Source organism: Eubalaena glacialis, chromosome 2 (assembly GCF_028564815.1).
Source record: "Eubalaena glacialis isolate mEubGla1 chromosome 2, mEubGla1.1.hap2.+ XY, whole genome shotgun sequence".
In the NCBI taxonomy this organism is placed as follows: domain Eukaryota; kingdom Metazoa; phylum Chordata; class Mammalia; order Artiodactyla; family Balaenidae; genus Eubalaena; species Eubalaena glacialis.
Window position 1 is genome coordinate 155,441,401 of NC_083717.1, and position 22,740 is coordinate 155,464,140.

The window sequence follows — 22,740 nt, forward strand, 5'->3', positions numbered from 1 at the left end:
TTTGGAGCACTGTGCTCCTGATTTTCTAACAGTGTTGATGAATTTGTATTAGTGTAGCCATATTCTCTCATTTGGAGGTCCTTATTACTGGAAGCATTTATTTACAGATAGGATGCAAATTCATTTACATGTTATCTGAAATGCTAGCTTTAACTCTAGAAAATAATAAAAATGGCTTTCTTAGGGATCAATCCCAGGAGTTAGCTTCATGACTCTCATTGTTAACCAACTAATGGAAGATGTTACTCAAGTTTAATCCCCAGACAGAATATCCCATAGCTCCTGCTACACCAATAGTCTCCTGTTCCCCTCTTTCCAGCCTTCCCTCCCACTGTACACCCAGTCACTCTAGAGCTCTGCCAGGGGCCCCTTGTCTTCTCCTCCCACAGCTCCCCCTGAGCAGTCTCTCCTGCACCCAGGACTCTGGTTACCTTTTGGTGTTGATGTTTCCTAGTCTGTATCTTCAGCCCATGTATCCACTTCTTCCACTTAGATATCTTCAGGCACTGTTATACTTAACTCATCTGAAATGGAACTCACCCTGCCCAACTCCAAACCAGCATTCCCTCTGTGGGGCAATGCCACCTTCATCCGTGCAGTTGCCCATGCAGAGATCTGAGAATCAGGCTCCACCCTCCCTTGCTTTCATCCACCCATCCTTAACGTTCACTCTGCCACTACTATGGACATGGGTTGGATCATCTCTCATTTAGATGATGATTGTATGTATGTATGTATGTCTGTATTTATTTATGGCTGTGTTGGGTCTTCGTTGCTGTGTGCGGGCTTTCTCTAGTTGCGGTGAGCGGGGGCTACTCTTTGTTGCAGTGCCCGGGCTTCTCATTGTCGTGGCTTCTTTTGTTGTGGAGCACGGGCTCTAGGTGCGCAGGCTTCAGTAGTTGTGGCATGTGGGCTCAGTAGTTGTGGCTTGCGGGCTCTAGAGCTCAGGCTTAGTAGTTGTGGCGCACGGGCTTAGTTGCTCCGTGGCATGTGGGATCTTCCTGGGCCAGGGCTCGAACCCGTGTCCCTTGCATTGGCAGGCAGATTCTTAACCACTGCACCACCAGGGAAGCCCTAGATGATGATTGTTAACCTTCTCCTAGTCTTGGTCCCGCTGAACTCTTTTTTTTTTTTTTTTTCCCACATTATAGCCACTGATCCTTGTATAATGCAGTTACCACCATGTTTGGATCCTGCTGGAAACCCTCGATAGCCTCTCATCTCTCTCAAGACAGATCCAAACTCCTTAACGTGAACATAAGGCCCTGGGCCCTTGCTACCTCTCTGGCCCTGTCTCCTCTGTCTCAAACTCTGTACTCTGTCCTTAGACACATCTGTCAGCATATCAGATCTGCTGGACTTTCTCCAGCCTCCCACCTCTGCACACACTGTCCCCTCTGCAATTCTTTTCTCTCCACCCCTGTCTGTCTCCTGCATAATTCCTAGCTTAGATGTCACCGCCTCTGGGAAGGGAACCTTCCCCACTGCTTCTCCCGATAGGATGAGCTCCCCCGCTTACCACAGCCCTTATCACACTATATGGTAATTGTCTGTTAGTCTACCCTGCAGACTGTAATAAACACATCTCTTACTCTCCGTCCTATCTCCACCATCCAACACAGTTCTTACCACGTAGTAGGTCCTCAGTAAATATGTTTTGAACGAATGAATGAAGACCTGGTCTATGTAGCTCACTTTCGCTTACTGTTTATAACCCAGGTCAGTTGTCTTCCCAGCTCACCCCAGCGGGAGTGAGTCCCTTCCATCGACCACCACGGCACCGGGCACAAACCTCAGTCACAGCACGTATGTTGTGTGGAGATTGTGTGAACCATCTCCACTAGACTCTGCCCTCTTCAGGGCAGGACAAGGTCCTCATCAGGTATTCCGTGAGAGTGGAGAAGGAACAGATTTTTCCTGCTTCCAAAGATCATGCAGCAAAAGGTGGTGAAGAGAAAATAAGTTTTCATCTGATTTGGGGGTTTAGGCCTGGTTTTGTTTATATGGCTATTACCTTCAATTTTAGGTTTTTTAAAATTTATTTTACTTAGACCTCTGTCTGAGGTTTAAAGCTACGAACCTTTGCTTGTGAAAACTACTCACGCAATCATTTAAGGGTGTTAGGTCCCATAACGTTTGAGTGAGGCTGTTAGAGTTTCCGGTGTGTGTGAGGAACGTGTGTGTGCTCCGACTTCTGCTTGCCTCTGCTAGCCACTCTGTGTACTCACTTCCTTCAGAGGAAGGGAGTTGATTATCTGTTCCGTAGTAATAAAATACAGTAATATTTCTTGAGCACATACTATGTGTCAGACGCTGTTGTAAGCATTTTACATGCATTAACTCACTTAATCCTTGAAAGACCCTTTGAGACAGGTGCCATCAAGTGTTAGCATTCCCATTTTAGAGATGAGAAGACTAAGGCACTGAGAGGTTTAGTAACTCCACCCGGGATGAGAAGAGGAGCCAGGCAGTTTGCCTCTAGCTCATGACCTTTTATATACTATATTATACAAAAAGCTTGACGGGAAATACATTTTTGATCATTTTAATTGAGGATACTAACAGCTGTAAAACATTGTCACGTGGACCTGTTTCACTATGTAAATATCTCTGAGTAAAAGGGCAGTTTGTTACCAAAACCTCCCATCTCCTCTGCCTCAGACCAGAGCATTCCCAGCCCCAAACTTTGCAGAAAGCCTGTAACCCTTTGCCTTTCAGATATAATCCTAATTGCTCATCTCCCATGACACCTTTTCTTGAGACAAGCAAAGCCTTGCTCAGTTCTCCACAAATGGAGAGCCTTCTTTCTTTTGATCACAGATCTCTAACTGCTAAGTTACTTTCCTTCCATCTTCCTGATCCTAATTTAGAGACTTCTTAAGTTTTACAGGATCTCTTGCTAAACATTATTCACTGTGTATAATAGTACACCACACATCTTATCCCTAAGAGTTCATGTATATTTGAGCACGCCCCACTTAACCTGAAATCAAACTAGAGCACTGCAGCCCACAATACGGCTACAGAAGTTAACAAACTATATTGTGATTTGGTATAACACAATGTAGGCATATGTATTATCCATTATTAGAAAGGTTATTTTAAAATAAGTGTTTCAAAGGATAAATAACATTTTTTTCACACAGTTTGAATACTATCTGACCTTTTAGAAAGTGATTTAGAAAGATCTCCTTCCCATATGTAAGTTTTTCTTCCTTTTATAATCTAAAGACTGTGTACTATAGGTCCCTGGCCTCATTTCCCCATTTCATTTTATCTCATAGTTTATCTTTTCTATTTTTCATTTAATCTTGAACTGGAGCATTTCTGAGCATTTCATTCAATATCTCCTATCTAATATTTTTGTTTCATTGGATGTTTTATTTTTCCTCAGGGGTACTGGAATACTCTTATGGAATGTGTTTCCTTAGATAACGTGTAACAGGAAGAGAATCCTATTTAAAGGGAAAATGTTTAAATACTTTTTTCAAGACCAATAGTGTATTCTGGCTCAGAGAACCTCCATATGAATATCATTCAACTATTTGCTCAATCAGTATTTATTGAGTACCTACTAAGCCTGAAATCATGCCAGGCATTGGGGAAATGACATAAAAGCACAATCTTATCTTCAAAGAATTCATAGTATAGGGTAGGAGAGAATAACTATTTTTAGACAGTCAGAATACAGTATACAGGTGCTGTAAAGCAGGTATACACTGGAGGGCAAAGGAGCAGAACTAGAGCTGATATCCTCTTTGTGGTTCCAGAAAGATTACCCTGAAAAAGGGGCACAAACTGACTCTGGAAGTCAGGATTAACCCAGTTATTTTCATTGCAGAAAGAAATACGGTTGGTTTTGAGCTCTACAACTTTAATTCAGAAGGAAAAGAAAGAAACATTTTTCAGATAAGGCTGTAGGATCATTTTGGCATTATACTATCTAAAATATCTCATGGAACTTTCAATTTCAATTATTTTAAAAATTTTATATTTAAAATTTCAGAATGTTTCAAGTTTTGTATGTTTATGTTGTAGTCTGGGGGATGCAATCTATTTATTTTTAATTGAGGTGAAATGTACATACAGTGAAATGTACTCAAGAATACAATTTTATGAGTGTGCCAATGATTCTTGTAATGAGCACAAAATTTGCCGTATAGAACTTTTCCATCATTCCAGAGAGTTCTCTCAAGACCTCTAACAGGCACCATCCTCCATAGGCAACCACTGATCTGGTTTCTATTACCAGAGTTTTGCCTGTTTTATTTCTTTAACAGACATAGGGCTATTCTGATTTTCTCTTGTGTCAGTTTCTTCTTGTGTCAGTTTTTATGTGGTGTGTTGTTTCAAGAAATTTTTCCAATTCATTTACGTTGTTGAATTTATTGGCACAATGTTAAGCATAATATTCCCTATTATTCTATTAATAGCTATATGTTCTGTGGTGAGGTCCCCTTTTCATTCCTAATATTGGTAATTTGTGTGGGTTTTTTTTTTTCCTTGATAAGTATTGCTAGGGGATTAAAAATGTTATTAATCTTTCAAAGAACCAATTTTTGTCTTTGTTCATTTTCTCTGTTTGTTTTCTATTTTATTGGTTTCTGCTCTCAAGTATTTCCTTTCTGCTACTCATTTTGGGTTTAATTGGCTCTTCCCCCCCCCCCCCGCCCCCTCCCCACAGCTTTCAAAACCTTATTTTCTCCTATGAAAATATAAATGTTTAAATTTCCCTCTAAGCACTGCTTTAGCTGTATCCCACAAATTTTGACATTTTTTGTTTTTATTATAAGTCAGGTGAAAGTATTTTCTAAATTCCCTGTGATTTCTTTTTTGACTTATAAGTTATCTAGAATTATGTTGTGTGGGTGTGTCTGTGAGGGTGTTTCTGGAAGAGGTTAGCATTTGCATTGGTGAACTGAATAAAGCAGATGGCCCTCCCCAATGTGGGTGGACCTCAGCCAGTCCGTTGAGGGCCTGAATAGAACAAAAAGGAAAGTTGAATTCCCTGTCTGCCTGACCACTTGAGCTGGGATATTGATCTTCTCCTGCCCTTGGTGCTCCTGGTTCTCAGGCATTCAGACTTGGACTGGATCCTATACCACTGGTCTCTGGCTCTCAGGGCATTGAAGGCACCACTGGTTTTCCTGGGTCACCAGCTCACAGACAGCAGATCATAGGACTTCTCAGCCTCCATAATCACATGAACAAATACGTTATACTAAATTCCTATCTATCGTCTATCTATCTATCTATCTATCTATCTATCTATCTACATGTATCTATCATCTATCTATCTACCTACCTATCTATCTATCTATCATCCATCTATCTATCATTTATCTACCTACCTGTCTATCCTATTGGTCTGTTTCTCTGAAGAACTTTGACTAATAAAGTGACTATTCCATATGCATTTGAAAATAATGTGTATTCTGCAGATACTAAGTAAGATATCTTATAAATGTCAGTTAAATCAAGTTGGCTGATAATATTGCTCAAATCATTTAATCCTTATTCTTTTTTTTTTTTTTTTTGTCTAGTTCTTGTATCAGTTACAGAGAAGGGTGTTAAAATCTTCAACTATGATTATGGATTTGTATATTTGTCCTTTAAATTCTCATTTTTGCTTCTTGTACTTAAACCTTTTTTTAGTCCCATAGCTATTTAGAATTTTTATGTCTTCATGATGAGATGATCATTTATCATTAAGAAATATTACTTCAACTCTGATCATTTTCCTTGACTTGAAGTTTATCTTGTATGATGATATCAACACCAGCTTTCTTAGATTTGTTTGGCCTGTCTTTTCACCTCTTTTTACTTTCAACTTCGCTGGGTCTTTAAAATGCATCCTGTGCAAACTGCATGTAGTTGAATCTTGCTCTGTATTCATCCTTGTAATCTCTTTCTTTTCATTGGATTGTTCAGTTCATTTACACTTAATGTGATTATTGATATGGTTGGATTTAAGTCTTTTATCTTGCTAGTTGTTTTCTATAGTCCCATTTTTTTCCCCCTCACTTTCTCCTTTTATGTCTTTGTTTTGGTTAATAAAACATTTTTAGTACTCTATTTTATTTAATTTTTAAGAGTTGGAAGACCTTATTTATTTAACAAATAATTGTAAAAGTTCTTCTGTATGCCTGGTGCTGAGCCTGGTGTTGCATACAATAGTGAAGAAAATGAACATTTCTGCATCCACTGAGTTTGCATGATAGCAGATCTAAGATGATTAGTACTCTATTTTAATTCAATTTCTCTATTGGTTTTAAGTTATACATCTGTATTATTTTTTCCCAGTGGTTTCTCACATTCTCCAACTAAACTTGCTTCAGTGATACAAATATTCCATGTGCTTTTCCAATATAAGAGCTTAATAAGTGGCTATTAAGACCTTGAAATGTGGCTAATAGAACTGAGAAACTGAATTTTAAATTATATTTCATTTTAATTAATTAAAGTTTAAATTTAGTCACTTGTGGTTAGTGATTACTCTGTTGGATAACACATCTTCATCATTCTACTTGGAGTTAATATTGTACCACCTCACGTAAAATGTAAACTTCACAATAATATAACATCAACTCTATCCTTTTTGTTATTGTTGTTATATATATTTACTACTACATGAGTTAAAACCCCTACAATATATTTGTCTTTTAACAGTCTTTTGTCATTTAAATAAATTATGAGAAGGAGAAAAAAAGACAGTCCTTCATATTTACATGCCTGTTTGCCATTTCCGCTGCTCTTCTTCCTGCAGAGTTCCTGTATTCTGGTGCTTCCTTCCTCTACTGCAGGTTTCCCCCTTGCTATCATTTCCCGTCATCCTCAAAAACTCTTCTATGACTATTTCTTATAGTTCACAATGAATTCTCCCAGCATGCATTTATCTGAAAATGTTTTTTCTGTTTTCATTTTTCAAAGATATTATCACTGCACATATATAATTCTGGGTTGGTCACTTCTTTTAGCATTTTAATGACGACATTCTGCTTCTTCTGGCCTCCATTGTTTCTAGTGAGAAGTCAACTCTCACTCACAGCATTGTTTCCCTGTATGTAACTGACTTTTCTCTACTCTATCTTCGGTTTTCAGCCTTTTGACTATGACATACCTAGGTGTGGTTTTTTGGATTTATTCTGGTTGGATTTTGTTGATTACACAATTTGTAGGCTGATGTTTTCCACCCAATTAGAAGAGTTCTCAACCACTGTTTCTTCAAATTTTATTCTACTCCATTCTCTTTCTTCTCTTCTACTAGGACTCAAATTACATATATATATATGTAATTTCAGATATGTTCTTTTTATTTCTAATATATCCATTTGTTTTATTTCTTTGCTGATACTCCCCATCTGTTTACTCAATATATTCATCTTTTCCTGTGCACCCTTAAATATATTTATAGCTGTTTTAAAGAACTTATCTGCTAATTCCAATATTTGTGTTCTCTTGGATTCTGCTTCTATTGACTGTTCCTTTTCTTGATTACGGGTCACATTTTCCTGCTTCTTCACATGTCTAGTATTTTAAATATTATTCTTGAATACTGTTATAAGGGAGTTATAGAGAGTCTGGGTTATTTTACCTTCCTTTGAAGGGTGTTGACATTTCTTCTATCAGGCTGTTAAATTACTGGCAAATCTTTTTGATCTTGTTAGGCTTTGTTTTATTATTTGTTAGGACAGTTCTATTTCAGATTGATCCTTAGTCCTGGGGCATGTTCCTTTCTCTGGGTCATGGTACTTACTCCTAAGGTATGGCCTCTTTGGGGTTTCAGTTGAATGCATTAGGTGCTTAATAAGGCCTCTCCACTGTGTCTGGGCCAAAATTCTCATGTTTCCAGCACTGCACAGCCTGTGATATCTTGGCCCAGCTCTCTTACTTGCAGAGCCATTCTGTCTTAGGCCTCATGAAATCTCATCCTGCACACAGGCTGTTAGGGAACACTCATGAAGTCTTCTTTGTCACCCTCCTCTGCACAGCTTCTTCCTTTATGATATCCTGCCTTACAAATTCCAGAGACCATGGATATCCTAAACTCTATCTGCACCTCTTCAGCTCAGCAGGACATCCATATCCCCTTGGATTCCACTTCCTTATGGTCCAGTTGGTGACCCCAGGCAGAGAGCTGAAGAAGATGTGGAGTTCTCTGTGTGTTTCCCTTCTCCCATGTATCACAGTCCTACAGTGTTTATTGCCAAGTGCCTGAAATCAGTTACCTCAGATATTTATAATTGGTTTCAGTGGAGGGCCAGTCCAGTACCAGTCACTCTGTACAGCCAGAAGTGGATGTCCTCTTCTGTATGATTTGGTATGATATGTATTGGGTTGGTCAAAAGGTTCGTTCAGTTTTTTCCATAAGATGTCTCTAGTAGCACTTAGTTGTCTTTAACTTCATTCAAAACAATTTTGTTAGATTGTATGTGACAGCTGTCATACCAGCGTGCATTTTAAAAAAGCCTTATCAAAATTGGTGAATTTTTGTGTAGCCATTTTATTATTGAAGATGGAAGAAAAAAAGCAACATTTTCGGCATATTATGCTTTATTATTTCAAGAAAGGTGAAAACACAACTGAAATGCAAAAAAAAGATTTGTGCAGTGTATGGAGAAGGTGCTGTGACTGATCAAATGTGTCAAAAGTTTGCGAAATTTCATGCTGGAGATTTCTTGCTGGATGATGCTCCACGGTTGGGTAGACCAGTTGAAGTTGATCGCGATCAAATTGAGACATTAATTGATTGAGAACAATCAACATTATACTACGCAGGAGATAGCCAACATACTCAAAATACCCAAATCAAGCGCTGAAAATCATTTGCACCACCTTGGTTATGTCAATTGCTTTGATGTTTGGGTTCCACGTAAGTTAAGTGAAAAAAATTTTCTTGACCATATTTCCGCATGCAATTCTCTACTTAAAGGTAATGAAAGCGTTCTGTTTTTAAAACAAATTGTGACGGGCGATGAAAAGTGGATACTGTACAATAATGTGGAACGGAAGAGATCGTGGGGCAAGTGAAATGAACCACCACCAACCACACCAAAGGCTGGTCTTCATCCAAAGAAGTGATGTTGTGTATTATGGTGGGATTGGGAGTCCTCTATTATGAGCTCCTTCCAGAAAACCAAATGATTAATTCCAACAAGTACTGCTCCCAATTAGACCAACTGAAAGCAGCCCTTGATGAAAAGTGTCCAGAATTAGTCAACAGAAAACACATAATCTTCCATCAGGATAACGCAAGACCACATGTTTCTTTGATGACCAGGCAAAAGCTGTTACAGCTTGGCTGGGACGTTCTGATTCATCCGCCATATTCACCAGACATTGCACCTTTGGATTTCCATTTATTTAGGTCTTTACAAAATTCTCTTAATGGAAAAAATTTCAATTCCCTGGAAGACTGTAAAGGGCACCTGGAGCAGTCTTTTGCTCAAAAAAATAAAAAGTTTTGGGAAGATGGAAATATGAAGTTGCCTGGAAAATGGTAGAAGGTAGTGGAACAAAAGGGTGAATATGTTGTTCAATAAAGTTCTTGGTGAAAATGAAAAATGTGTCTTTTATTTTTACTTAAAAACCGAAGGCCCTTTTTGACCAACCCGATACACCTTAATAAAGTACTAAAACAAAACATCACTTTTCTTTTTTCCACTTAAAGATCTTTGTTTCATTTCTGTGTCAGGGCACTGTTCCTGATGATTATTATGTATTCTTAATCTAACCTCAATAATTGTTAGTTTGTTGAAGTTCATTTAAATTATTATAATTAATATTTCTAAATGACAATGATCAATAATTAACATTAATATCTGTGAGACTCATTACAGTGTTTATCAAACATTGAAAAGACATTTTTCAAGACTTTAAAACAAAATGTGGGTAGAACTAAGTGTATTCTAATATCCTTCTATTTTAAAAAGTGTGATAAAATTATGAGATAATAAAATGATCTACGCAAACCTTGTTCACTGGCACAAAATTCTATTTGTAGTTTTCTTAAAAACAACAAAAGTAACATTTCTCACTGGTTATAATTTAACTGGCATGTCAAAGGAAAATGCTAGAAATAAATTTTCCTGACACTGAATTTCTAAGAAACTGAAATAAATCCTCGACTGTACCATAATTTATGTTTTACTTTATTGTTTAACAAAACATATCCAAGCAATATAAATGATACTGCTGTTTGTATAAATCGATTAGAGATAAGGCATATTGAGTCAGTAGTTTACTTGAGACTAGAACCGGCTCTGGGGAGCTCTAGCCTCACATTCTGAAGACCCGGGGAATGTGTAATAAACAACATGAGAAATGGCCAACTTCTGGTTCTGGCTCCTCATCTGTAAAATAGTTTTGGTCTAGAGTTCTCAGTCATGCCTTGCAGATCAAAGGACCCAACCTTTTTGCGTTTGTATCTTTATTTTCCAACCCATCTTCTTATTACAATGCTATATTTTTGTCTTTCATCTTAAAACGTTCATTCCATACATTTATTTTCATCTCAAAGTAATGACAGCTGTATTTCTGGGTGGTTATCATATTCGTCGAATACTTATAAATGGGAACAAAGGAAACGAATATGTGGCAAAGTGCCAGGTAATTTTAAAACAAGAAAAGAAAACAATTACCCCATAAATGTAATGCATTGAGTCTTCGATTGCTATTACAAAAATGGACCCAAACTGACAGAAGTAGCTTGTGCATTTACATGGAAATATAGACTCTGGAATGATATCACTGCCTGCCATCAGTTATCTCAAGCTGAGTCCAAGTTTTTTAAAGTCATTTCCTAACTAATGTTAACAAGCACAGGTGTTTCCTGATTTCAGTTGTTCAAACTCTCAAAAAAATGAGTAAGTCAGGGAAATGTGTAAAATTCCTTTGTTGGTTTCCTTTCTCCTGTATTGAGCCCAAGTTTCATCTTAGTACTATAAGTGGTTTTTGTGTTTCCATGCCCATTTAGCCCATGAGCTTATTTTCTCCATATTTGTTTGTCTTGTTACTGGTGTTATTTTTTTCAAGTTTTCCTCCATATTTAGAATCTCAATATGAGTGATTATATTTGAACTAAGACAATGTGTCAAAAATTCTCCCTCTGATTTGAAGAGTCTCTGAGGGTGGTGGAGTAGAGTCCCTGGTCTTGAGCACAAATTCCTCAGCCTAGAGGGGGGACACGTGGCGTAGTGTGAAGCAGCAAGAGTGAGGTGGGGGAAGGGAAAGTGAACAGCAGGGTGAGGAAGAACTGATAACATTTATATAACACTATAGGACTTTGCCACGTGTTTTAAAGTTGGTTTTTCATTTAATTCTGTGCAATCACGTGACTTCTTTAAGGTCATCTAGTGACTTTAGAGGATGCAAACCTAAATCTTTGAATGCTATTGTCTCTCATGCCTGGGCTTCTTGAAATTAAGTATAAAAGAATCAGCTAAGCTTGCCAAACTTTGTCAAAAATGCCAATTCCTGGGCCATCCAAGTCCCTACTCCATCCCCAAAATCATGGCCAGAAAGTCTGAATTGCCCTTCTCTCACTTGTTGGCTTCTAGAGCTTAAATTATGTTGCCTGTATTGTGGGACTTCACTAAATTGTTAGAAAACAAACAGTACATTGCTTTACTACAAAGTATTTACCTACTTTGCTCTTCTAGTATCTACAATAAACATTGCTAACTTTCTGTGTTCTAAACAAATGCCTCAAGTCAGAGTTCTAAAAAGGGAAGAGGGGAAGGGATTTGGGGGATTTTAATATGTAAATATGTATTGGTTTTGTAGAAAGTTAAATTTTTCTCCTTGCCTGAGAAAGATGATTGGGGTTGACGTGAAAATTTTACACTTCATTACCAAGATTTCAAGGACGGAAAAGCTTTTTTTATACCTTCTTATTATGAACTAACTATAAGCTCTTGGGAAGAGGGGACAAACTGCTTTTTCATTTCCAAGAACCAGAAGACGTTCAAGTTTCACCAGAAAGATGACAGGAAATGATTACAATTTGAAAGGGTTAAAGTCCACCTATCTGTGATTTGGTGTGCAGTTTTTTAATATTAGCTAAATAAACTTAAATTGCTGAAATTTTCATTACAGAAAAAAATAGAAAAATCACAAAATACAGACAAATGAAAAGAAGAAAAAGCCACCCACAATAATAAACATTTATGAAGTTGCTTACTATGTGCCTGGCACTGTTTCAAGGGCTTTACAAACAACTCTATAGAACACACATTAACCCACTTTATAGATGAAAAACTAAGGCATAGTAAGGAGAGGTAGAGCCTAAAGTCACACAGCTATAGGGGATAGGATTTGCGTGGAGGCAATCTGGCTCCAGAGTCCCTGTTTTCAACCTCTACACTAGCCAGACTCTGCTCTGTAATCTATGACCTGTGATAACCATTGTTCACACTTAGGGGTCTACCCTTCCAAATTTACACATACACACACACACAACATACACATGCACACTTTACACCAAATAGGATCCTGCTGAATTACAGTTTGATAGCCTGCTTTTTTCACTAACAGTATGTTGTGAACATCTGTAATGGCTACTATAGTAAATAGTAACTGCTACATTCTGGCAAAATACTCTATTTAAAGCGAAGCTCCTCCCCTCTCCCTTTGTGCAACTATGAAAAAGCATAGCCAAGAAGGCCCAAGTGATCTTTCTATTAAGATTACTTGAATTGACAAAAGCCATTTTATGTACTAAATTTATCACTATCTACTATTCAATTCCAAGGCTGAAAGAACATGTAGAGGGTGTTACAAATGACCTAAAGGCAATTCCAGAGGACTTTGAAAAGTCTGAGTATGATGCCCAATGACCAGAATGGAATTATGGATTAGATGGCCACTGAGTAAACCCAAGAATGCCATCAATGAGACATAGAGAAAATCCAGCAAAGGGCGAAAGAAAGATGCCATTAGAGCAAAATAATCATTTTCCTCTCACAGGTTTCTTACACAAGCCATAAAATCTAATAACTTGGTTGCTACTTAATAACCACTCAGCTTGTTAATGGACTAGGACCAAATGATAAAAGTTAATAGAACAACTGGACCATTAACTACATTAATAATAGGTTTAGAGAAAATTATTACTATTTTAAACCATATTCGCTTGCTTCTGTCACTAGTGTTTTTTAGAAATATTAAGATATTACGAAACATACTAAAATGAAGAGTTACAGTAAGTTCTGCATTCAGAATTAAGGAATTTTGAATTATTTTAGTTTCAAAAGATATTTTTGCCTTATTTGGTGACATGCTTCTGTAAGTTGTGATTATAGAAGTGGAGACGAAGAAATGTTGGAGGTCACTAAATGCAAATTAGTCTTGGCTCCCCTAAACTATTTATCTCTTATGGTATATGAGGTATGTCTTTTAAAAAAATCTACCAAACTGTAATTCAGACCGAGGACTTTTATGCATCTGTTTCTTAACAGAATGTCTGTAAGGTTTTCCAGGATTCCATAGTACTAATAAGAAAGGCACTTAGGTGATGTAAGGGATTTAAAATGAAAATATTCTAACATGGGTAGATTCAAGTAGGTGAGTTATGTAAAAAAGTAAATCAGCCATGGGAGAGATTTGTGTTTGTTCTGTTCACACTCAGAAAATATTTAACTTCACTGGAGTTTCCTGTTAGAAAACAATGGCAGAAATGTCTTATGGAGTCATTGCTCCTGATCACCAGGCTATGTCTAGACAACTTGACTGCTTTTTATGGGGGTATTACTTTTATGTTTGCTCCTCTGTTCTGACCTCAGTCCCTGGAAGGCCCTTCTTTTGAGGAAGGGTGAGAAGCTCAGCCAGTCTACCCCATCTGCTCTTTAGGACTTTGCCCCTCAGCCTTCTTTTCCCTCGTTCCCTCTCTCATTGTGAGCTGTTCATCCACTGACTCACAGACTGTTGTGTCAGGACCCTTTGGCTCTCTGAAGACCTCATTACTCTGATCTCATCCCAGACTCCTCCCACCCCACCCTACCTCCCAACTTTGCCTCTGTTTCTTCCTCCAAGTCATTGAAGATTCTCCTTTTATCATGGTTTCAGAAGCCTCACAGGGATGTGTGTAGGTTTGGGTCTTCTTTCATTCATTCTGCCTAATACAACATGTCCTTCTCCATGTGACACTCGTGTCTTCCTTGCATTCTGAGAAATGGTACAACATCTGTGAAATAGCTTACCTTTTTCTGTTCTTTTTGGAACATGTATAAGGACATTGTGGCCCACCTTTGCCACTTTATATGTACCTTTATACATATACCATTATACATACGTACCTTTGCATATTTAGAAATGGATAAGGAACAGCACTGCTATAACCCCTGTTCTGTGTAGCACTCTCTCCTGACTGCTGAGAATCTCCATCTTCTTCCTCTTTGTACTCAGTGTGTGTAATAGTTTTCATTCCTACTATGCATTAAAACCACCTGGGATGGGGGTTAGGCGTGCATATTTTGATAAATGGACCAAATCTTAGCTCTTTCATGTATTAACTATGTGACCCAATTCACTTAACCATTCTGGCCCTCACTTTTCCTATGTGTAAAATAGAGATAATAACACTTGCTTCTACGGTTGTCATGAGACTCAAATGAAATGTTTGTCAAGTGCCTTGTTACAATGCTGGTGGATACTTAATAAATGGTAATGTGGCAGCTGAGGTAACAGCTGAAATGTACCTTGTGCTTGGCCATATATCACATATTTTATATTGAATTATGTAATCTTCAGAGCCCTTGTAGATAAGTACATTTATTATTCATTTGTAAGTCCAACATTCTAAGAACTGTGTACATTTATCTGTGTTAAACTCCAATCTTAATCCTTTGGTATGCATATTTTATGTACTTCATAGCATATTTATATTTCTTACTTTAGATTTTTAAAATGCTATTTACTATCTTTTTTCTATGTTATCATGTCATTCTAATAACTATGTGATATTCCATTGAGTTGTTATTCTATAATTTACTCAGCCATTTCACTGTTACTGGACCTCTTCAGGCAAAGAAGTGATTTCTTTGAAGATTTTGATGTATGGTATCAAACTGCCCTCCAAAGGCTGTGTCATATTATAGTAACATGGGGTAGTTTTTGACCTGGCTGCATTATTCTCTAAATTCTCTAATTCTATTTTAAAGTGGAATGGGGGTTGTGTGAAATGTTCCTTAAGAAATTAGAAAAGTGGCAGTGATTTAGTCAATCAAGCAATCAATCAAAAAGCATTTAGACAATGTACTAGGAATTGTATATAGAGAAGTCCAAAGTTATAATGTGACTAAGACAAGAAAAAGTAATAGTGATACCGGAAGAAAAAAAAAAAACAAACCTCTAGTCTATAAAAGAACCTATAATACATATTTCAAAGTAGTCTATACAGATATGCAAGTTGCTACACTGTATTATGTACAAGCCACTAGTGAGCAGGGTGGGATGTGTAGAGAGAGGGAACTTCTTGCTCCCCTGCCTTCCTTAAAAGTCAGGACCAGCTCTGGATAACAGCTGTCATGTAGGTGAGGTCTGTATGGGCAGCTAGTCCTTCCCTACAGGGACTTTGTGCTATGTGCTGTCTTCTACCTGTCTAGTGTACCCCAGGAGCCACCTAATGACGCATGACATAGGCTGGAGATAGAGTCTTCCTCAAGATTGACTTAAGGATACTAGTAGAGGAAATCCTCCTTCTGCTGGGCCTGTTAAACTAGAAATCCAGGAAGCTGGGGCTGCTGTAGACCATCTCCCCTGGCTATAGGCAGACAGCAGGCTACGAGCCACAAGCATAGATGTTTCTTAAACTAAGGCCCATTTTTTCACATGTGCCTTAGATGGCATTCCCTCCTGCAGTCTCAGAATGGTGCGAACTCTCTCCTCTCCTGCATTGCTCCCTTTACTAAAAAGCCCTCCATCTGGTGACTGCATCCTGCTCCTCAGCTCTCACTCTCCTCCTCACTCCAGCCAAACGTCTTGAAAGAGTGTCTAAACTCACGCTCTCCACTTCTTATTTTTCACCTCAACCTACTCCAAATAGGCTTTCATGTCTACCCTTCTACTGAATCGGCTCAAAGATTACTCAGGACCTGTCCATTGCCAATACCACAGGGCTTCTTTAGTCTTGTCTATTTAATCCCTTAGCATCCTCTGACCTAGCTGACCTTTCCTTCCTGCTGGAGAACTTCTGGGTTAGTTTCCACAATAACTTAACACCACCTCCTCCTGCGTTTTCTCTCACTCTCGCCTGCCGCTTCTCAACTCCCTTGCCTGCCCCTCCACCTATAGATGTTGGGGTTTCTGGAAGGCCGCATCCTAAGCCCCTTCTTTTCTCAAGCTACATTCTCTTCCTATCTTTTCCTGGAACAGAGATCTCATCCACTATGACGGCTTTGATTGCCATCTCTATACTAATGGCGCCTACATTTATGCCTTTACTTCAGACTCCACCTCCGACCTTCACAACCACATAGCCTCGATTGCCCACTTTGGATTTACACTTAAATGTATCAAAGGTGTATCAAACCTGACCTGTCTCGAGTTGAACTCCACCCCCTCCCAACCCTCCCACAAATCTGCGGCTCCTCTCCTACTGTTTCCTAATCACTAATGGCTCTGTAATCCACACAGTTGCTCAGGCTGATTTCCTGCAAGTTCCCCCTTGATACTTTCCTCTTCCTCATTCCCTCCCTTCCATCCATCCCCGAGACCTGTCAGTTCCACCCCCTTGTCCTCATTGCCGTCACACCACCCGCGTCCCGGTCACCATCTCCTCCCCTCTGGAGTTCGCAGCAGCCTCCTCTCTGGTCCCCCCACACCTGCGCTTGCTCCTTGCCGTCCATTCTTCACACAGCCCCAGAGAGGATTTTCAAACCCCAATCTCCTCCTGTCCTGGCCCTGCTGAACAGCCTTCCAGAGGTTTCCAGCTGTTCATAGCTAATGTCCAAAAACCTACCACTTCTGGTCAGTCTCGGACCCTGACCCACCTTTTCAGGCTCATTGCAGTCATTTGCCCCTCCAGCCACATGGAATCCTCCCTGTTCCCCAAACAGGTCAAACTGCCCCTTTTCTCAGGAACCCTGAATAAACAGATCCTTCTGCTGTCAATTGTTTTAGGTGGCCCTTCTCTGACTACCCCTGCCCCCCAGGTTACATTATCCCAGGGCACCTTCGCCTGTCCCTCCACTGCACCCTCTCTTCATTGTTTTTCCTCCCTTGTGGGACTGTAAGCCCCAGGAGAGCAGGCACCATGGCTATCCTGCTCACTGCTCCGTCACCACTGCTCACCTATGCCTGGCACTGACCGACAGGGCAAAAACGGAGTATCTTGTGTCTCTCATCACACAACCCTAGGGCAGCTGTATAGCTGGCCACGATTTGGGACAGTCTTCTTTTAGTATAGCCCAACAGCAGCAAATCCTTTAGTGGTTCTTAAAGCTAGAGTCCCACTCTTTGGAGGAGAGGATGACAAAGTTGACCCAAATGGTCCCCTTGACCTTTTCTCCTGGAGCACCAGGGCCATGCAGAAACTCCTTGGATGTTGAGAGCTTGCTTTACAAGCCCCGTCTAAAGCTAAGGTGTCATTAGGATGATGTGTTGCATCCTTGCCCTGTTCTTCTAAGGGCATTTTGCTGTTATTTTAAGACAGGCCCTCCCCCACCGACCCATTGTTCTTATTTGTTTTCATTCCATAGTGTGCCTCAGTGAAATGTTGAGAACCTAGGTTAGAGAGCCCCCAAATAGGGCACTGTGGGTAGGGGGGCTAGAAAGACTGACCTGCTAGCAGGAAACTGAGTCGCCAGAGAGAGTGTAATTAAGTATCTTAAGAATGGCCTAGGCTTTATGGGAGACAAATTGGTTGACCTGGCCCTCAGGGAGTAAGGAGCTCCCAGGGGACAAAAACTGCAGGAGCCCTGAGTGGAGAAAAAACTGAAGGCTGCTCCCTCTGACTCATAAAGAGAGCAACAGCCGCGAATGTTCCTAGAAGAGGCGATCGAGCACATGTGCCAGGGACTGTGTGTGTGAACATCTACTGCTCTTGTCATGCAGGGCTGGGTGGACCGGGAATCACCCCGCAGAGGAAGAGATTTATTACGTCCCGGCCATGTCTGTCTTCAGAATTGAACTTTCCTGCTCTTTGTGCAACAAGACACACCTCTCCGAGGAAGGAGGCGGACAGGATGTCCATCATCACTACTGCTCTATTAAAAACACACACACACGCACACACACAACAACCGTGTAATTACTCTCCGCAGGAAAGGTGCACAAACAGGATGGGCCCAAGCTGAACTCGGGATGAGCCATCCCTGTAAAGATTAGGTAAAGGAACCTCCCCGTCACGCACCCGCCTCCGGCCAGGGCCTCTCCCAGATGGCCACGTTGGGTCGCCAGCCCACCTCCTAGGGTGGGCTGGGGGGCGCGGGCGACTCCCAGCCGCGTGGGTTCCCTGCTCGTCCGCCTTCCGGCGCTCCCTGGGTCTGTCTCCCAAGCCTCAGGTGTTCGCTCAGGCTGGGCCGCAAGCCCTTCCCTTTTTGGCCTGCACCTGGGGTAGCTTCCAGCCCAGAGGTCCCCGCCAGACCCCGCTGCAGGGAGCGCGAGCAGAGCGGTGCGAACCGGCCTGCGCCGCGCTCCCCAGGCCCGCTACTGACCGAACGCAGGGTCGGGCGCCGGCCGCGCGCCGCGCCCCCGGGCTTCGGAGGGCGCGCCAGCCCCGCGCAGGGTTGCCGTGAACTTGGAGCCCGCCGGCGCGAGGCTCCTGCCTGGGATGGGGCGGCAGCTGCTTCCTGGTTTGAAGCTCACCGAGTGGGGGAGAGCGTGAGCCCGCGGAGGCGGGGGCAGGAGCAGAAGCGGGAGGAGGCGGGGGCAGGAGACGCTTGAGGCTCGAGCTAACCGGACGGGTCGCTCCGGCTCTCCGGGGAGAGGCGCTTCCCGGCCCTGGAGAAGGGGCGAGTCCCGCGCGAGCCCCCGGGAGGCGCCGCGCGCTCGAGAGGGACGGTCGGGCGACCCCGGCCCTCTGAGGGCTTGGCGCCCGGCTCCCCTCCTTTCCACCTCGCGAGGGAGGGAGAGAGGGAGGGAAGGAGGGGAGGGAAGGTCCGGCGGGGGAGGCAGAATGGCTGGTCGACGGGGGCTTGGGCTCTGCATTTCCCGGGAGCTGCCTCCACTCCTGCGGCCGCCGCGAGGGCTGGCCTGAACGAGGGCTCCCCGCTCTCCCGCTGCGAGACCGCGCGGTCCCTGGTCTGGGACAGCGGCCCCGGCATGTCGTCCGGCACCATGAAGTTCAATGGCTACTTGAGGGTCCGCATTGGCGAGGCCGTGGGGCTGCAGCCCACCCGCTGGTCCCTGCGCCACTCGCTCTTCAAGAAGGGCTATCAGCTGCTGGACCCCTACCTGACGGTGAGCGTGGACCAGGTACGCGTGGGCCAGACGAGCACCAAGCAGAAGACCAACAAACCCACGTACAACGAGGAATTCTGCGCCAACGTCACCGACGGTGGCCACCTCGAGCTGGCTGTCTTCCACGAGACGCCCCTGGGCTACGACCACTTTGTGGCCAACTGCACCCTGCAGTTCCAGGAGCTGCTGCGCACGGCCGGCGCCTCGGACACCTTCGAGGGCTGGGTGAGTACCTTGAACCCACCCCTTTGTGTCCACTCCGCACCTTCTGCCCCCCCTTCATTTTACAAAACTTGCCCGGGGCCCGCTTTCCCATCTTCCCAAGCGCAGGGAATTCCCTCCACTGCGGTCCTCGCTTTGGTTCTCGCCCAGGTGGCCACGGCACTGGTGGTGCGCGAGGGCACAGGTGTGTCTCTAGGAAGCCATCCTGGACACGGTCCCCTTTCGGGATGGCAGCTTGGGCTAACGGGAAGTCGGGGTAGGGGCGGTCACCCCCCTCCGCCCAGACTTTGGGTAAGGACCCCCAACTCTCAGCTTGAGGGTAATACGCAGGAAAGGCAAAGAAGGTGTGATAGATAGGAAAGTGACTTGATTTGGGTAAAGTTTTTTAAGCGCTTCTTAGGAGAAAGCGATACATTCTCGCAGGTCTTATTCATAATGTTTATGGATACGTGTTGGTTCAGCAGCTCAGATGTGCACACGTGTTTCAGCATGCACATCCATTACATCCCAGAGGTACATAACCTACATTGGCAGGGACTGGAGTGCCTGGGTCTTCGGTTGGCAAAGTTTTGTTTAGCAGTTTTCCAAGGAGATGAGGTTTACGTGTGTTTGTAACTTCAGTTCAGTTTCAGCCTGAGAGGTGTGAGTCCTGCAGTATGTGTTTCTGTTGTTATTGGTCTTGAGAGTTTAGAGGGCTCTTCAGCAGTTGGTGAACCGCCCCCCTCCCCTCGCCTCACCTGCTGGTGCTTCTGCATATTGACAAGTAGTTACCCGCAACTTCCTACTTGCCTGTGCTTTTCACAAAGTTCCCATGAGGCAAAATTTATGCTGCAAATAAATTAAAATGTGTAGAGCACTCTACACAGTGCTAAAATGCTTTTGCTTCTTAATCTTCGTACTGTTTTTGTGATGCAGGTGTTATCCTTCCCACTCTTACGTGATGAAATGATAATTATGATGAAGTGGTCTGGCCTGGCAAAATGGAGTAAGCCCTTGGAAGACTCTCGGGAGTTCAATGATTTAAATTCTGGAGGATGTCAGTTTTGAGCCCAGAATGGTGACTCAGTATTGAAAACCTGTTTGAAATTAACAAGTGGGGGAATCACATGGATAATAAGGAAGACTCACTTAGATATTTATTTTCCACTTTGAGGAATTGATAATTTTATCATATACTTTGTAAACTTACAGCTAGCTTGTGGAGTAGTCTCTTAAATAGGAGAAAAAGCCATAATGACTGTTTAACCATATCATCAAATTATATTGAGTTACTTTCCCTTCAGCTGAATTTACTTTGTGGAATTTAGAAGTGGTCTGGAGAGGAATGGCCAAAATAGAGATTGACTTTTTATCCTGTGACTTTCTGGACAGGAAATAGAGGTGAGTCTAGGAATCTGAATGGAATTATTAAATTAGTGTCTGATTAGGAGTTAGGTTGGGCAAAGCTCTAAAAGAACTAGGTTCTGAAATATGGTGGTGCAGACTGACCAATGGCCATTAGCAGCCTGTTTTCCCAAAGAGATCCTAGACTGGTTCATTTTACCCCTAGTCTGCACATTTGAATCACCTGGGGAGCTTTTCAAAATCCCCACTTTTAAAGACTCTAGACAGGAATCTATGGCTGTGGACCCCAGCAACAGTACTTTTCAGCTCTCCACGTGATTCCAATGTGCAGTGAAGTTTGAGAACCTGTAGCCTAAATGAAGACCACAAGATAAGGATTGGAAGAAGCATAAGTGTAGGAAGATTCAGGTTACCTGACAAGGTGGGGGTATTTAGAACTGCCTGTTGTCCCACTGGCTGAATAGATTTAAATGTAAATTAAATTTCTATATCTATAATTGTCTGAATTAATTATATTTAGATGTTTAATGTGGTGTTCCGGAAAATATGAGTGTTTGGTAGGGTAGGTCAGCATTTAAATGACCTTGAAATGGGTGATTTGTCAAGACACTCATTCAATTAGGAGGCAGTTTTTAAAAGTTCTGGGTATTTTGAAACTGTGATGATAGGGTAGAATGGGTAGTGTGTTTCCTTTCTTTTAACATTTTTTGTTAAGAAAATAATTTTAAGAAAATATTTGGAAATATATGGAATGTTTGTTTTCTAAATGATCCTTTATAGGTCTAAAGGTGGTTTTGAAATTTAGAATTACAGAAGTACTTATTTATCTTTAGCATATTAAATTGAAATGTGTAGTTTATTCAGAAAGTTACAAATGGAGTAATTTACTCCACAATAAACTTATTTGTTGCAATTGAAATTACAAATTGCTAAACTCTAAAAAAAAAAAAAAACTAGCAGCTTAGTTTTTGCTAGATCATGAGAAGAGACAAAAACAGAAGACACCTTTATTATTAGACTAAAACAAAGTTGTTATGCTTTTTTGTTTAACATGCTTTCTGAGTATTAAGAAGATAATCATTGACATTGATTTTGTGCCAGTTTCATCTGTATTACCTTCTAAGCTTGATGAGAGAAAGGGTTAGATCTCTTTCCTGCAGTATATTCCTAGTATGAAGCACAGTGCCTGCCATGGATTAGGCAATCAACTATTTCTTTCCTAACTATAAGTATTTCATTTAATTTACATTATATCCAAGGAGGTAGTGGGATATAATGTAACAACTGAAGAAATTCTTAAACGGAAATTCACAGCATTAAACACTTAAATTAGAAAAGATCTCAAAGACCTGAGTTTCCACCTGAAACTAGAAGAGAAGAGCAAATTGAATCCTAAGTAAGCAAAAAGAAGGAAATGTAAAGATAGCAGAGGTTAGTTGAAGCAGAAAATAGAAACAGCAGAGAAAAATCAATGAAACAAAAAGCTTGTTCTTTGAAAAAAAAAAAAGTAATAAAATTGATAAACCTCAAATGATCAAGAAAAAAAGACACAAATTACCAATGTTAGGAATGAGAGAACATCACTATAGATCCTATGGACATTTAAAAAGAAAAAGAATATTATGAATAACTTTATGCCAGGAAATTCCACAATTAGATGAAATGAACAAATTCTTTGAAAGATACAAATGACCCAAACTCATTCAAATAACTTGAATAGCATTATGTCTATTAAGGCAATTGAGTTTGTAGTTAAAAACCTTCCACAATGCAAAC

General features: G+C 41.2%; 1 protein-coding gene across 1 annotated transcript in view; it reads left to right on the forward strand.

Annotated features, from left to right (window-relative positions):
* The first annotated feature begins 18,894 nt into the window (after window positions 1-18,894).
* PRKCH (protein kinase C eta) overlaps window positions 18,895-22,740 on the forward strand; it is a 220,866-nt gene continuing 217,020 nt past the window's right edge. The window contains exon 1 of the mRNA XM_061180882.1: window positions 18,895-19,623. Within this exon, the coding sequence (XP_061036865.1) occupies window positions 19,261-19,623 (363 nt within the window). The 5' untranslated portion in view covers window positions 18,895-19,260. The remainder of the gene's footprint in view (window positions 19,624-22,740) is intronic.